At 37.3% G+C, this 13,725-nt stretch overlaps 1 protein-coding gene across 1 annotated transcript; it reads right to left on the minus strand.

Moving 5' to 3' along the window:
• Positions 1–221: 221 nt before the first annotated feature.
• Positions 222–13,012, minus strand: LOC143564961 (villin-4-like). The gene is made up of 21 exons (XM_077052091.1): positions 12,972–13,012; positions 11,576–11,701; positions 11,263–11,362; positions 5,783–5,851; positions 5,270–5,684; positions 5,052–5,184; positions 3,662–3,824; positions 3,423–3,570; positions 3,241–3,344; positions 3,000–3,155; positions 2,828–2,896; positions 2,659–2,727; positions 2,440–2,577; positions 2,238–2,366; positions 1,995–2,142; positions 1,753–1,904; positions 1,527–1,652; positions 1,361–1,429; positions 977–1,295; positions 693–892; positions 222–617 (listed from the first exon to the last, which is right to left on the minus strand). Exons 2-21 carry the CDS (start codon positions 11,629–11,631, stop codon positions 504–506), a joined length of 2,877 nt encoding a protein of 958 aa, XP_076908206.1. The 5' UTR covers positions 11,632–11,701; positions 12,972–13,012; the 3' UTR covers positions 222–503.
• Between the last annotated feature and the right edge of the window lie 713 nt (positions 13,013–13,725).

The following is a 13,725-nucleotide window of genomic DNA, read 5'->3' on the forward strand; positions in this document are numbered from 1 at the left end:
ATACAGTGCAAACCACACACTTCACTATTAACTTTGTACACACCTCCATCCTCTGGAGTAGAATACAATCTAAAATGGGTCTGTTTCCACAAACCCTTGAACTCAGATGAAATCAAAATAATCAAATAATCAAAAAAACCAAAAATGCAAGCTCACAACAAACCCGTGACATTAAAAAAAATGACCGTGCAACTAACACATAAAAAATTAACCAAGAACTAGATAACCGTGAAAACCCGTTAATCACGGACCCGAGTAGGGTAGACTGAAATTTGCATTCCAACTCTCATATCAACCGTAAACCAGCATCTTGAGAGCAGAAGCAGCTAAAAATGCACCAATGCTCTCACTGTCGCACGAAACACGAAAAACCAGTCCCACCCGCTGCAAAATTTATAAAGAAATAAATTAATTAGGAAAGGCGAAACATGAGATTAAAAAATGTGTTTTTAAAAGAATTAAAAAAAAAGCAATACAAATTTGTAATCCAGGCTGCATTAAACTCAGAACAACTGAAGTGCCATTTTCAGCTTATTTTGCTTCCATTTTGGCAGCTTGTAGAAGGCTTCTTTTGTCATTCCGAATTTCTCCCTGAACTCAGCAGAAGACAAGTATGTCTGCACAAACCAAGGTTTTCAATAATTTTAATCAATATATATTTCCTTGCATACAAAACTTCCAAAAAACAATACCTCTCTTTTGGTCACATCAATATCTGGAGCAGGATCAGTGAATACTGTTATAAGCCGTTCATATGGATATAAAGTAAGCCCTTCTTCATCTTCAACCTCATTTTCCTTAACATCTTCTTGTATTGTTAGGGTTTCCATTTTACTGCTTATTGTATTTTCTTTAGAGTTTGATTCAGTCTTCGTTGGCGATTTGGGCCGAGCTATTAAAATAACAAGTTTGGAATTATGTTTTGAAACGAATGGCTGATAATAATAATAATAATAAGTTTTGAAACAAATCTTACGTTTGATGGAACGGGGCATAAGTGGTTCGCGTGGAGGTTGTTGTTCAAAAGTGGCGGCTATTGATGCTAAAGCTGTAGACCGTGCAGCAACATTAGAGGAATCAGATTTTGGATAAGGTTTCCTCACTTGGGGCGGGGGTGTTGATAGGTTTCTTGCACTTGGGTTCTCAAATGTGGAAGCGAGAGCGTTAAAGGCTGGTGATCTGCCTCGTACACGAACTCGATCAGGGCTAAACGACACGCTTCGTGAACGCTGCTGAGGTTTTTCGGCTGTAACCGACCTTCCTACGTGTGCTACCGCTGCTCGCCTTTTTGGCTTCTGATAACATAACAATTATTTTCTTAGAAAAGTTAAAAATTATTTTATTAGAAAATGTGACTTACATTAGTCAAGGTAGGACGACCGCCATTTTTTAGTATAGATAGCCTTCTTTGGAAGGAGTTTCCATGCATCTGCAGCCATATTAATATAATGAAATTAATAAAAATTATAAAAGTTATGTATTTAGCTGGTAATGCTTCAACTTGTAGTTTCAAGGTTATGACTTACAGCAGATTTATTTGAATCCCATGTGAAGAAACGTGTGAAGAACTGTGGCTCACTTCCTTCGTTTATGATATATATTGGCGTTTGAAGAGATAATTTCTCAAGAAGAAAATCATGTTTCACGAATTTCTGTTAAATTAAGTGTGTTATCGTCACATAATCATTTGCAACAAGCAAATTTTGGCAGAAAAATGAAACAATAAACGTAAAAGCACTGTCATATACGTACCTCCCCAATAACTAATGCTTGTGTTTTCAGTTTCAGATCAACTTCCTGTCCGACCCAAACAAAGATGCTTGAGTGACAATCAAGAATAAATATATCTTCGGTCATCAAATCGTCTTGGTTAAAGTTGTAGATCTCAGTGACCTTTAAAACTCCTAAACCAGCAAGAAGCAAAAAACATCAAGTTAGTATATTATATATTTCTCACATGGAACAAAAGAATTCAGTTTGGTAGTTAATTCAACCTTTTAAAAATGTGCATGAAAACAAATGAGGATCACTTTCAGCATCTCTTGCAATCTTCTGACTCGGGTACTCAGATTTCACACCCAAAATTTCCCAAAATTGTTCAGACTCCGAACCCTCTTTTTGTAATTTGGACTGCATATTTGGCTGCAAGTATATTAACAAACATTCAGCATGTATTTCACTGGAGAAACAAAAGGTAAAGAAAAAGATCAATAGGAAGCTATGAAAAAACTTCAAACCTTAATAACATCAAGTTGTCTCTCAACGAGTTCCTGAACTTCAGGAGTCGTAAGGTTTCCAATCCATGTAAAGACTGAAGAACCACTGTGTAATATGTAGCAGTATGAGGAGTTTAAAGATGAAGCCACCTGATCCAAGTAAAAATAAATTAAAATATTTGAAGTAACAAGAATGTATATAAATATATTCAATTATACTTACGGGTTCAACTTGGATTGCTTGCATATTTTCTGGTCCAGAACCTTGAACTCGAAATAAGGCAATCCCATCTTCTTTATACGTGTCATCTGGAAGTTCTTTCTCTGATATGAAATTCTTGTATCCATCACTTATACCACCCTGAAAATTTCATAGTTTTATAACTTCATGATTCATATTTAACTTTTTTTCTTTATTATAGCATTTGAGGTTAATGCATACCTTAAGAACCAGAAAGCTCTGAAAGATTGCAAAGAAAAGAATAGGTTCGCTTCCTTCATAAACTTGCAACTAAACACACACAAACATAAAATATCAGTACAAACACATGATGATATTAGTAACAAACATGTAAATCAGTAATGCTAAATTAATGATTAAAGTAACTAACCTGAGAAGCTATAAACTTGAGCGACTCGACCATCTTGTTTGCCTGTGAGGTAGCTGAACTTCGTTCATCCTACAGCACAATGTGGAAAACTATTATAAGTTCTTTAGATCTATTTCAATATCTGGTTTCGTTACATACACAAAAACCAGAAAGTCTGATTAAAAAATAATACCTCAACACTCTGCTTTCCAAACCATGTCCCTATAAGGCATTCTTCTTGATCTTCACCAGGATAATTATATTGGAAAATATAACATTCTCCACTGTAGAACTTTGACTGGTCAGCAACTGGTAGAAGAATCTTCTCTTGACCATTTACACGCCAAACCTGTTAATAAATAAATATCAAACCGTGTAAGAATAACTACACGTTCAGTATGTATATTATTAATATTATATATTCAATAGATCACCTGTAAATTTCCAGTGCAATCAATATATGGTTGAGGTTCCTCCTTATTAACAGGAGCAGCTTTAAGTAAACCCCTCACGTTAACCCCTTGCCTCTTTAAAAGTGCTAAAAAATAACCACACATAAAATTTAAATTCTTTTCAAAATCTTGCAGAGCAACAGTGTAGAGTATTAATCACTAACCAGCCACCTTGCCTCTACCATCCTCAGAGACTGCCACCTCAGCTGATTGAGGCCACGTGTTGAATTTCGACCGGAAAGTTACCGTTTCAAAATTTTCAATAACACGAATGATATGAGATTTTAGTCTATCCCGGCTACGCAGGTATTCCTACAAAACAAAGTCAACAATAATAGGTGAAGATGATGTATATGATTAAAAATCATGGCAATTATGAAAAATTGAAAGCACTAATTTTTACTTCTGCAGCTCCACTTGCAGCTTTTCTTTCATCAAGAGAAGTGCTTCTGCCCATCCATACATAAAGTTCGGGCCCACAATCCAAAAGATAGCATTTATTTGTATCTAGCAACTCCTTTGTTAAAGAATCAGCAGCAACAGGTTCTGCTTGCCCCTTCTCGACACTTCATTACAATAAAAAATACGTAATGTTAATTAGTGTTTCATTTTTAAATCAGAATGTTATTTGCCATTCATATTTCACATGTAGAATAACATTAATTAATTTTCCACTCATATCAAGAATAATGGTATAATACTACAAGCCATCTGAGATAAGGTGGTTGCAGAACAATGATCAAAATTAATAGTATTAGAAGCAAAAGAAGACTCATGCTAGACTTCACAAGCATTAACTGTGCCCAATAATATATATATATATATATATATATATATATATATATATATATATATATATAGTATGGGTTCAATTGAGAGTCACTAAATATATAAAACCACAATGAACCATTTTATTCGTTACTGTATACATGGATTCTAGTGAATACACTGCAGTTCCAAAAATAGTGTCTTCACTCTTCACCAACGGATAGATGTATTCATCAGTGAATCAAGTGATTCCTTAATATTGTGTGATTCTCTTTTGAACCCAACCGCATAGGGCTTGTTCAACATAACGAATTAAGTAGAGAACTGCAAGAACCGCATAAGCAACTTGTACGCAGTGCTTGTGAGATAAAACTACATGAGAAAAAGGAGGTGGTCATGTGGTTACATAACCACCATATGTGTCACAATTTAAGCAAGTGGTACAGTTATGCGTTTCTTGTAATTCTCTCCTTGTAAGTTGGTTTTGTATTAAGGATCCATTGTGAAAACCTAACAAACCGAAACCGACCAGTTTCCAAAACAGTGAAACAGGGATATATGAAATTTAACGAACCTTACTATATAAGAAAAAGAACTTAACGGGTGTCCTAACTTGCATATTCATGGTAATATAATATGATATATAGAGACCATTCGCAAGGACAAGCCTTTGTTCTATTCAGGGTTTGATATTTACATAAATAACACATATGTCAAACCAAAAGTTAAAATGAATCAACCCATGAAAGCACAAGTATGTATAAACAAATTAAACAAAAAAGAGCATCCGAAAGCATAAACATCAATTTATCAGTCATCACCCCTCTTCACTTTAGTAGAAAAAGCCCATCTCATTCATTATGTTAATAGCTTATGATATAGCTAAAGTAATCATGAGTTTCTATACAACACTCATCACAAACATTAAGTCCATAACTCCACATGAACTATTTTATTGGTAAACTAGAGATGAAACATCTACATACAAGTAAACATGCACATGTAATGAAATATGAGCATATTACCAAAATAACTGAGTGGGAGTTGCATAATCAATCTTGATGTCATCAGTAGCTGTTTTTCTTGGAAGTGGAGCAAAACCACCAAAGAATCCCCAGAATTCTCCAGTGTCAGCATCAGACATCAATTTTCCATCCTCTATCCAAGAAACAAAAACATAAATAAGACTTTAATCATGAAAATCATTTAAACCTTTTAAATTACCAACATAATATCCACTTACCAACAGTGGCTATGTCACATTTCCCATCATGATATGTATCTTTGATATGTTGCACAACCTCTAGTGCTTTAGCCCTTTCTTGAATGCAGGAATTGGATCCATTAAACTGGAATATCTTATTGGCGGTGTCCAAGATAAATATGTCATCATGATTCAGTGAAGATCGAGTAAATGGAACCTCTTTTACATGAACCACATGTTTTCCTTGACAAGTAAACATACGGATCTTGTGTTCCTCGGATTCAACATGCTTAAAACCAGATGCAGTTCCACCTTCTTGAGGTATAATGCATGGTTTGAAGTATGATAAGAATCTCTCGGTTTCGTGTCCTTGTACTTCTCGATATTGAACAGCACGTCCTCCGAGAGCTGCATCAAGTTCAACTGTTTTTAGTGCTGCTGCTCCAGCTTCATCCTGTAACCGAAAGATAACAACCAAATTCGGTATATATATATTTTTTTATGATTATATAACATGTATCACAAATAGAAGAAATCCAAGTTGAAACACACCTGACTTGTATCTTTGCCTAGCCAATAATGGATGTCATGACGTAAGGCACCACTTTTCAAAGCAATAGTCTGTTTAAAGTGTAAAAATGGATGGCTTAGTAAACAATGATAAGTAAGATAAAAGAAATATAAATCAAATCTGTAAAACAAAGTATAACTTCTATTTGTTTTCTTCTTTTCTGTACATTCTTGTTTTGAGGCTTAAATCCAACCAAATTATTAGTTTGGTCCAGTGAGAATTGCAAAAATTTCCATTTTGGGATGTCCAACTAGTTGATATGGTTCCTTTTAGGTGAAATTTTCAAGCCAGACGACCTATTTGCCAATTTCTTTTAAGATGGTAGTTAGTTTGGTTCATGTAATTCCTCCTAATCGTATCATTTTTTTAAAATACTGATTAATTATAGGCTTGTAAGCGAACCAACCATTCAGTGAATCATTCGACGGGAAGTTAACTTATGTCCACTTATTTAATAAACGAACAAACACGAACAAAGTATTTGTTCTAACATGTCATTTTAGTTCGTTGATGTTCGTGACTTCGTTCATTTGCGTTCATTTATGTTCATTAGCTTACGTTTTTCTTCGTTTACATTCTCTTATATATTAACTTAAATTTTGTAGGCACCTTACAAAACACCTAACCACCTACTCCCTAACACAGCTGCCGTCGCTACTCCCTAACCACCTCCCTGCTGCCGTCGCTACTCCCTAACCACCGCAAGCACCACCACCGCAACCCTCTTGAGCTGCCGGTGCTGTCATTTGCTACTGCCACCGACTGCTGTTTGTTTTTCCGACGCGCCGCCGCCATTTTCGACGAGCTGCAGCCACCGGAATTCATCTGTTTGCTGCTACCACTGGTGTGTGCTGCCACTCCTGTCCGCCGATCTCACAGCTTGCCGGATCTGCTGTCGCGCCGCCTCCTGCCGCTGCGTCACCACCCACGGCCGCCGTAAAAGTCGCCGGAATTGTTGGTTCACCTTGTTGGGTTGTCTAGCTCGATTCGTTATATCTCGGTGTTCTCCCGGTTGAGCTGTATCTGCCTTCATAATCTTCACGGTATACTCGTTCCTTTCTCACTATTATTATTATTATTAGTATTATTATTATTATCATTAGAACATACGTGATCCGGATCTTTGGAGTTTATTTTCATTTTAAGATCTCTTGACTATTATTGTTATTGCTACACACTATTATTATTATTATTATTAGTTTTTGTTACTATTATTATTATTATTATTATTGATTTGGTGTTCTATTGCTTGTGTTTGTGTGATTAGTTGCAACCATAGAGCGTAGGAACCATGACTATTACTTGAGACCATGTCCTGAAACGAGGGGTGTAGGAAAGAGTAAAGATAGGGAGCGTATATTGCGTTTGGCTTCTTGGAATGTAGGAACATTAAATGGTAAGTTGCTAGAATTGGTAGATGTGCTTAAAAGACGTAGGGTTCAGATAGCATGCCTCCAGGAGACTAAGTGGAAAGGACATAAAGGGGCTGAGTGTAATGGGTATAAGTTGTGGTACTCGGGGTCTGATGGAGCTAGGAATGGAGTGGGGTTTCTAGTGGCTAAGGAAATACACACTAGTGTGGTGGAGGTGATAAGACATAATGACAGGATTATGGTGTTGAAATTAGTACTAGGAGAGGAAGTAGTGGCAGTAGTCTCCGCCTACGCGCCTCATATAGGCCTAGGGGATCAGGAAAAGAGAGAATTTTGGGATTGCCTAGACGCAGTGGTAGGGGGCATACCTAGGGGGGAGAGGATTTGCATAGGAGGTGATTTTAATGGACACATTGGTAAGGCTAACGATGGTTTTCAAGCCGTTCATGGGGGTTTCGGTTTTGGTGATAGGAATGAGACCGGAACAGATCTTCTAGAGTTTGCGGTGGCACATGACCTAGGTATTATAAATTCTTTTTTTAGGAAACAAGATTCTCATTTAATCACTTTTAGCAGTGGCGGACGCGACACGCAAATTGACTACCTTTTGATGAGGCAAGGAGACCGACGTTGGTGGAAGGACTGCAAAGTCATACCTGGGGAGGCAGTTGTGACTCAACATCGACTACTAGTGACAGATATAGCCTTCAGAAATAAGGTGACTGTTCGAGAGAAGAAAGGTACACCGAGAATTCGATGGGGAAATTTGAAGGATGAAAATCTCCTACTGTTTAAGGATAAACTCATGCTGCATACGCGGGCTCGACTAAATGGGGACTCAACTCATATATGGGAAGCTATGGAGACAAAGATCATCCAAGTAGCAAAGGAGACTCTCGGGGTCACAACAGGAAAGACAAGTGGGCATAAGGAGTCTTGGTGGTGGAATGACGCAGTGCAAGACAAGATAAGGGACAAACAAGGATGTTTTAGGGAGCTAATGAGGTGCACGAATGAGGAGGAGCGAGTGGAATTGAGGGACAACTACAAAACGACCAAGATAGAGGCGAAGAAGGCAGTGGCGGAAGCAAAGAAGGCGGCCTTTAAACGGATGTATGAAAGTCTAGAAACAAAAGAGGGGGAACATGCTATGTTTAAGATTGCCAAAGCCAGGGAGCGTAGAAGGCAAGATCTAGGACCGGTGAAGTTCATAAAGGATACAGATGGGCATGTACTGGTCAAGGAGCAGGACATCAAGCTATGATGGCAAACCTACTTCCACAATCTTTTTAACAATGAGACAGCTTTCCAAGAAGAACATGACAACACAAACTTTCAACGACAACAATCGAATAACTGCTACTGCCGTCGGATCACACGAGAAGAGGTGAAGGATGCACTTAGGAGGATGGGAAGGTCTAAGGCGGTTGGCCCAGACAACATACCCATCGAGGTGTGGAAGTGTCTGGGGGAGGAAGGAGTCATGTGGTTAACTACTCTGTTCAATAGTATTCTCAAATCAGGTAAGATGCCAGACCAGTGGAGGAGCAGCGTTGTAGTTCCTATCTATAAGAACAAAGGAGACGCCCAATGTTGTGGTAACTACCGAGGAATCAAACTACTAAGTCATACTATGAAGCTACGGGAAAGAGTGATTGAGGGTAGACTTAGACGAGAAACTCAGGTTACGGTCAACCAATTTGGCTTCATGCCGGGGCGTTCCACCACAGAGGCAATACACCTTATAAGAAGATTAATGGAAAAGTATAGGGAGAAGAAGCGTGATCTACATATGGTGTTTATTGACCTAGAAAAGGCCTACGACAGTGTGCCACGACAGGTGCTCTGGGAGTGCTTGGAGGGTAAAAGAGTGCCCAGGAAATACATAGAGATAATTATGGATATGTATACCAGGAGTGAAACAAGTGTCCGTGCGCCAGTGGGGGATACTGATTTCTTTCCTGTAGAGGTAGGTCTTCACCAGGGGTCAGCGTTGAGCCCGTTTCTTTTTGCAGTAGTCTTGGATGAGTTGTCAAAGTCGATTCAGGGGACTTTCCCGTGGTGCATGATGTTCGCAGACGATATTGTGTTACTTGCTGAGAAAAAACAATATCTAAACATGAGGCTTGAGGAGTGGCGAACAACCTTAGAGACAAAAGGTTTAAAGATTAGCCGATCTAACACGGAGTACCTCCACTGTGATTTTGGTGGGATAAACGACAATGAAGACACACAGATCACAATTGAAGGGCAGGTGGTCCCGCAGGTAACGAAGTTCAAGTATTTAGGATCTTTTGTACAGAGCGATGGGGAATTAGACAGTGATGTGACCCACCGAGTTCAGGTAGGATGGTGTAGATGGAAAGCAGCCACAGGTATATTGTGCGACAAGAGTTTCCCGACTAAACTAAAGGGAAAATTCTATAGGGTGGCAGTTAGACCTGCAATGCTATATGGAACAGATTGTTAGGCCATCAAGAAGGCACAAGTGCGAAAGATGGAGGTAGCAGAAATGAGAATGCTACGTTGGATGTGTGGGCACACAAGGCTAGACCGAATAAAAAACGTTGTGTTTCGCGAGAGATTAGGGGTGGCGAACATAGCAGACAAGATAAGAGAGTGGAGATTGAGATGGTTTGGACATGTAAAGAGAAGACAGACGACGAATCCTGTTAGATCCGTAGAAAACATTACTATAGAGGGGAGGAGGGGTAGAGGACGACCGAAATTGACTTGGGATGAGAGGATTAGGCATGATTTGATAGACCTAAACCTCTCCGAGGACATGGTTGAGGATAGGAATTCGTGGAGAAGTAGAATTAAAGTTAAGGATTTTTAGAGAGAATTGAATACCTTAGGGCTTAGACTTAACTTATTTAGGCCTCATACCATAATGGTATTTCCCTTACATATATTATTATTATTATAATTATTATTAGCTTTTATATAGCTGTTAAACTGTGATCTTATTATTAATATTATTATAATTAGAAGTAGTTTTTATATAACTGTTAAACTTTGATTTCCTTTATTTTGCTTTATTTTCCTTTATTTTGCTTCATACACATGTACTTAGAGCCGAGGGTCTCTCTGGAAGCCACCTCTTTATTCCTTTGGATAGAGGTACGGTGTGCCTACATCCCACCCTCCCCAGACCCTACTTATAGCTTTGCTGTCGGTGGGATTTTACTAGGCATGATTGATTGATTGATTGATTTGTAGGCACCTTACAATTTAGTCTAGTTTTATTATTAGACCCAACAGATTGATGTTCACATTTACTTTTAATTGGTGTTCGCTCAATTATGTCTGTTTATAATCATTCTTCTATGTTTGTTTGTGTTTGTTTACATTGGTGAACCATTATTTTATACTATTGATGAAAGAACATAAACGAACACGGATACGTTCATTTTCTTAATGAACAAACATGAACAAGAAAGCCCTGTTCGTTTAATTGTTCATGTTAGGCCGTTTAACATGCCCCCCCCCCCCCCCCCGCGCTCGTGTTCAAACTGTTCGTTAAGTTGGACTAACAGCCCAACACTTCTATACAGCTATGTTTTTAGCATTCAGTAAACTTCATGGGAGGGAGTACTGGCACAGCGTGCCAATACTAAAGTTTTTCTCATTTGTAAATGTATTATGTATAAAAAGTTGTCTCACCTAAGAATGTTGGTTACACAATAATTTATCTTTGGCTTCAAGCGAAATATAAGATGATTAACAAATAAGTAAAGAAAAGGTATAAGCTTCAGAGAATATTTATTTGTAATAACCTACAAGCTCAATAGACGATTTGTGGATTGCAAAGCACTCCATTCTAACCAGTTACAACTTTTTCAGATAAGCAAAGCAGATAATTATATTTAGTGGCATCACCTATAACATCTTGACAATTACTGGATAGTGTAATTTTAAGTTAATACACTTCACAATAGAATGATATACCATAGGTGTTAGTACAAAAGGTCAAGTGTAAGCATAAGATTCAACTATGAACAAGTTATGCTTTCTTACACGAAAAAATCATACGAAGAATAAAATAGTGAAAAATTATTCAACTGAAATAAGATCAGAAAACAAACCTTCAAAATAACATAGGAGTCCCCTGTAAAAAATTTGCCATAAGAAGATTGTGGAACAGGCACCGGCTTAAAATTCTCAATGCGCCACACTTCAATTCCTCTATAAATTTGTTTAGGAAAAACGAACGAGAACCATCCATGATAACAAAAAAAATCAACATTATAGAGCATGTGATACATGACAGAAATTATAGTTGCTAAAATTTAAGATTTCTGTGTACCCCTATTTCGATAAGTTATAGTTGATAACAAAATTTGACATAATCTAATGATCCCCCCTGGAGAAATTAAAATATGAAATAACAAAGGATACGCTTTTTGTCCAGCTCCTTGAAAGGCTGGATCCAAATCTCTCATAGAAACAGACATACTGTTTTCCTTTAGTATGTGGCTTTTTTAAGCTACAACCTGAATATTGAGACGGTGTACAAAAAATCCCCTGAAATGCGTTTAAAAGGTCAATGGAGGTCTAGGAAATTAAGAAGATAATCAGAACATTTTTGGTGAGACAATGAAACATAAGTTTGATGTTCAGTATATATTGAAAACAAGATCTAAAAAGGCACAATTATTCATGACAATTCTAGTAAGGTATACCAAACAGCTCAATCTGTTTACAAGATTAGAAAACATAACCCCAGTAACCAGTAACTACATTTGATGATCAAAATGTATACTGCCACTTTCTTTACAGGAATTACATCTTTATAAACTAAAATATTAAAAAAAAAAACTGTTCAATGTCGATTTGACATCACGATAAACAGTGTTGCAAAAATCAGCCGCCCATTGCCGCTAAGGAACTAATAGGACTTCAGGCATCCCGATTTTGGCTAATCAGAGGCTCTAGACGCTAGTCGGTCCTAGTCGGATAAAATGGGTCCAAATCGCTCAACTCGACGTTTGTCAAAATCGGTCCTAGTCAGATAAAATCGGTCCAAATTGCCTAACTCGTCCAACTCAGCCCAAAATGTCCAGAAGCTTTTTAGTAAATTCCGGCCCAAATACACTTTTTGACCTAGATGACTAGACCAGAAGCTTTGAAGTACTTGATTTATTATGTCAAAGGTTAAATGTTTGAATTTTGAACTATTTTCAAGTACTATATTCATATTGATGTGTGTGTGTATATCACAGGGAAGCCCCCTGCTATCACTTGTATTTGATAACTCTACATGTCCATTAGACCAAGTGTAGTTGGAGAACGCCCAAGCCGCTACCCACCACCACGTCAGAGCGATATCCACTAACTGCTACCAGCTCATCTTCGCCCCTGACCGCCGCCGCATAATGCCCCCTGGGGCCGGTAGACTTAGCCTTAATTTAAGTTGATAAAGAATTTGAAAGTCAAAGCTGAGTTGATGTAATGCCAATTGCAGTTCCAATGACTTAATTTCAAGTGCAGGCTCGAAAACAAATGCAAAGACCAAAATCCTCCAAATTATAAGCGCACACACACACACACCTGTCTACTTTACACAGACTTCAATAATACATTAACAGTCACCAAATTCAATGCCACAGTCTCAAAGTAATACACATAATACAATAATAAACACTCGGAACTTATTATTTCTAGAATCAGACAGACAATTGAACATCACACCAAATCCAATAATATTCAATTCATTTCATTATCATGAATCCAGATCAATTCACATATACATAGAACCAGCAAATTAAAACCTAGTTAGTTGAAAGTAAAATACCTTGCGAATAAAGCTAGATTCAGATCCAGTGAGTTTGAGCAGAGATCGAAGAAGAAGAAGAAGAAGAAGAAGAAGAATCTGGTTGGTTGAAGAGATGAAAGATGTGATGGGGAGAATGATGATGAATGACAGGGAGGAAGGAAAGAGGCGTGCGTGCGTGCTTATCACTAATATTATTATTATTATTATTATTATTATTATTATTAATCTGGCAAAATGCAATGGAATTGGAATGGAAGCTCAAAAAGAAAAGAAAGATGCTCAAACAACTGTCAAACTTAATTATAATTTGACTTTCTTTAATTGTCCGAATGAATTACTTTTACTTACTCTCGTTTACTAGTTTCATTTTATTATGCCGTTTTTATTGCTTGCTTTTTCTAACTTAGGTTACTTATTTTCATGTATAAACAAAGAATTGTTATAAATAATAGTTATTATAGTTATCAACACCTAAAATAGATTTGACTTCTCCAAGTTTTTCCATCCTTATATAATATTCTATTGTATCTCATTGTATGATATACACTTGATTAATAAAATCTCTCTCTTTTTCTATACATCTCATTGTCATATTGTTTTAGCTATTAGGCAGGCTTGTTTTACAACACGTTATCAGCACGAATTGCTCAACTCCATTTTTTTTTGCACCCTACCTTTGGTCAAAACCCCAATAGAGATACCACCGAAAGGAGAAGATGGAAGTCAATGATTAGTTTGCCAATAACCTAGGAGTGAGGCAATCATCTCAGCT

Source organism: Bidens hawaiensis, unplaced genomic scaffold (assembly GCF_021521415.1).
Source record: "Bidens hawaiensis isolate Kalapana, Puna unplaced genomic scaffold, B.hawaiensis_p1.1 tig00022183_1, whole genome shotgun sequence".
NCBI classification, from domain to species: Eukaryota; Viridiplantae; Streptophyta; class Magnoliopsida; order Asterales; family Asteraceae; genus Bidens; species Bidens hawaiensis.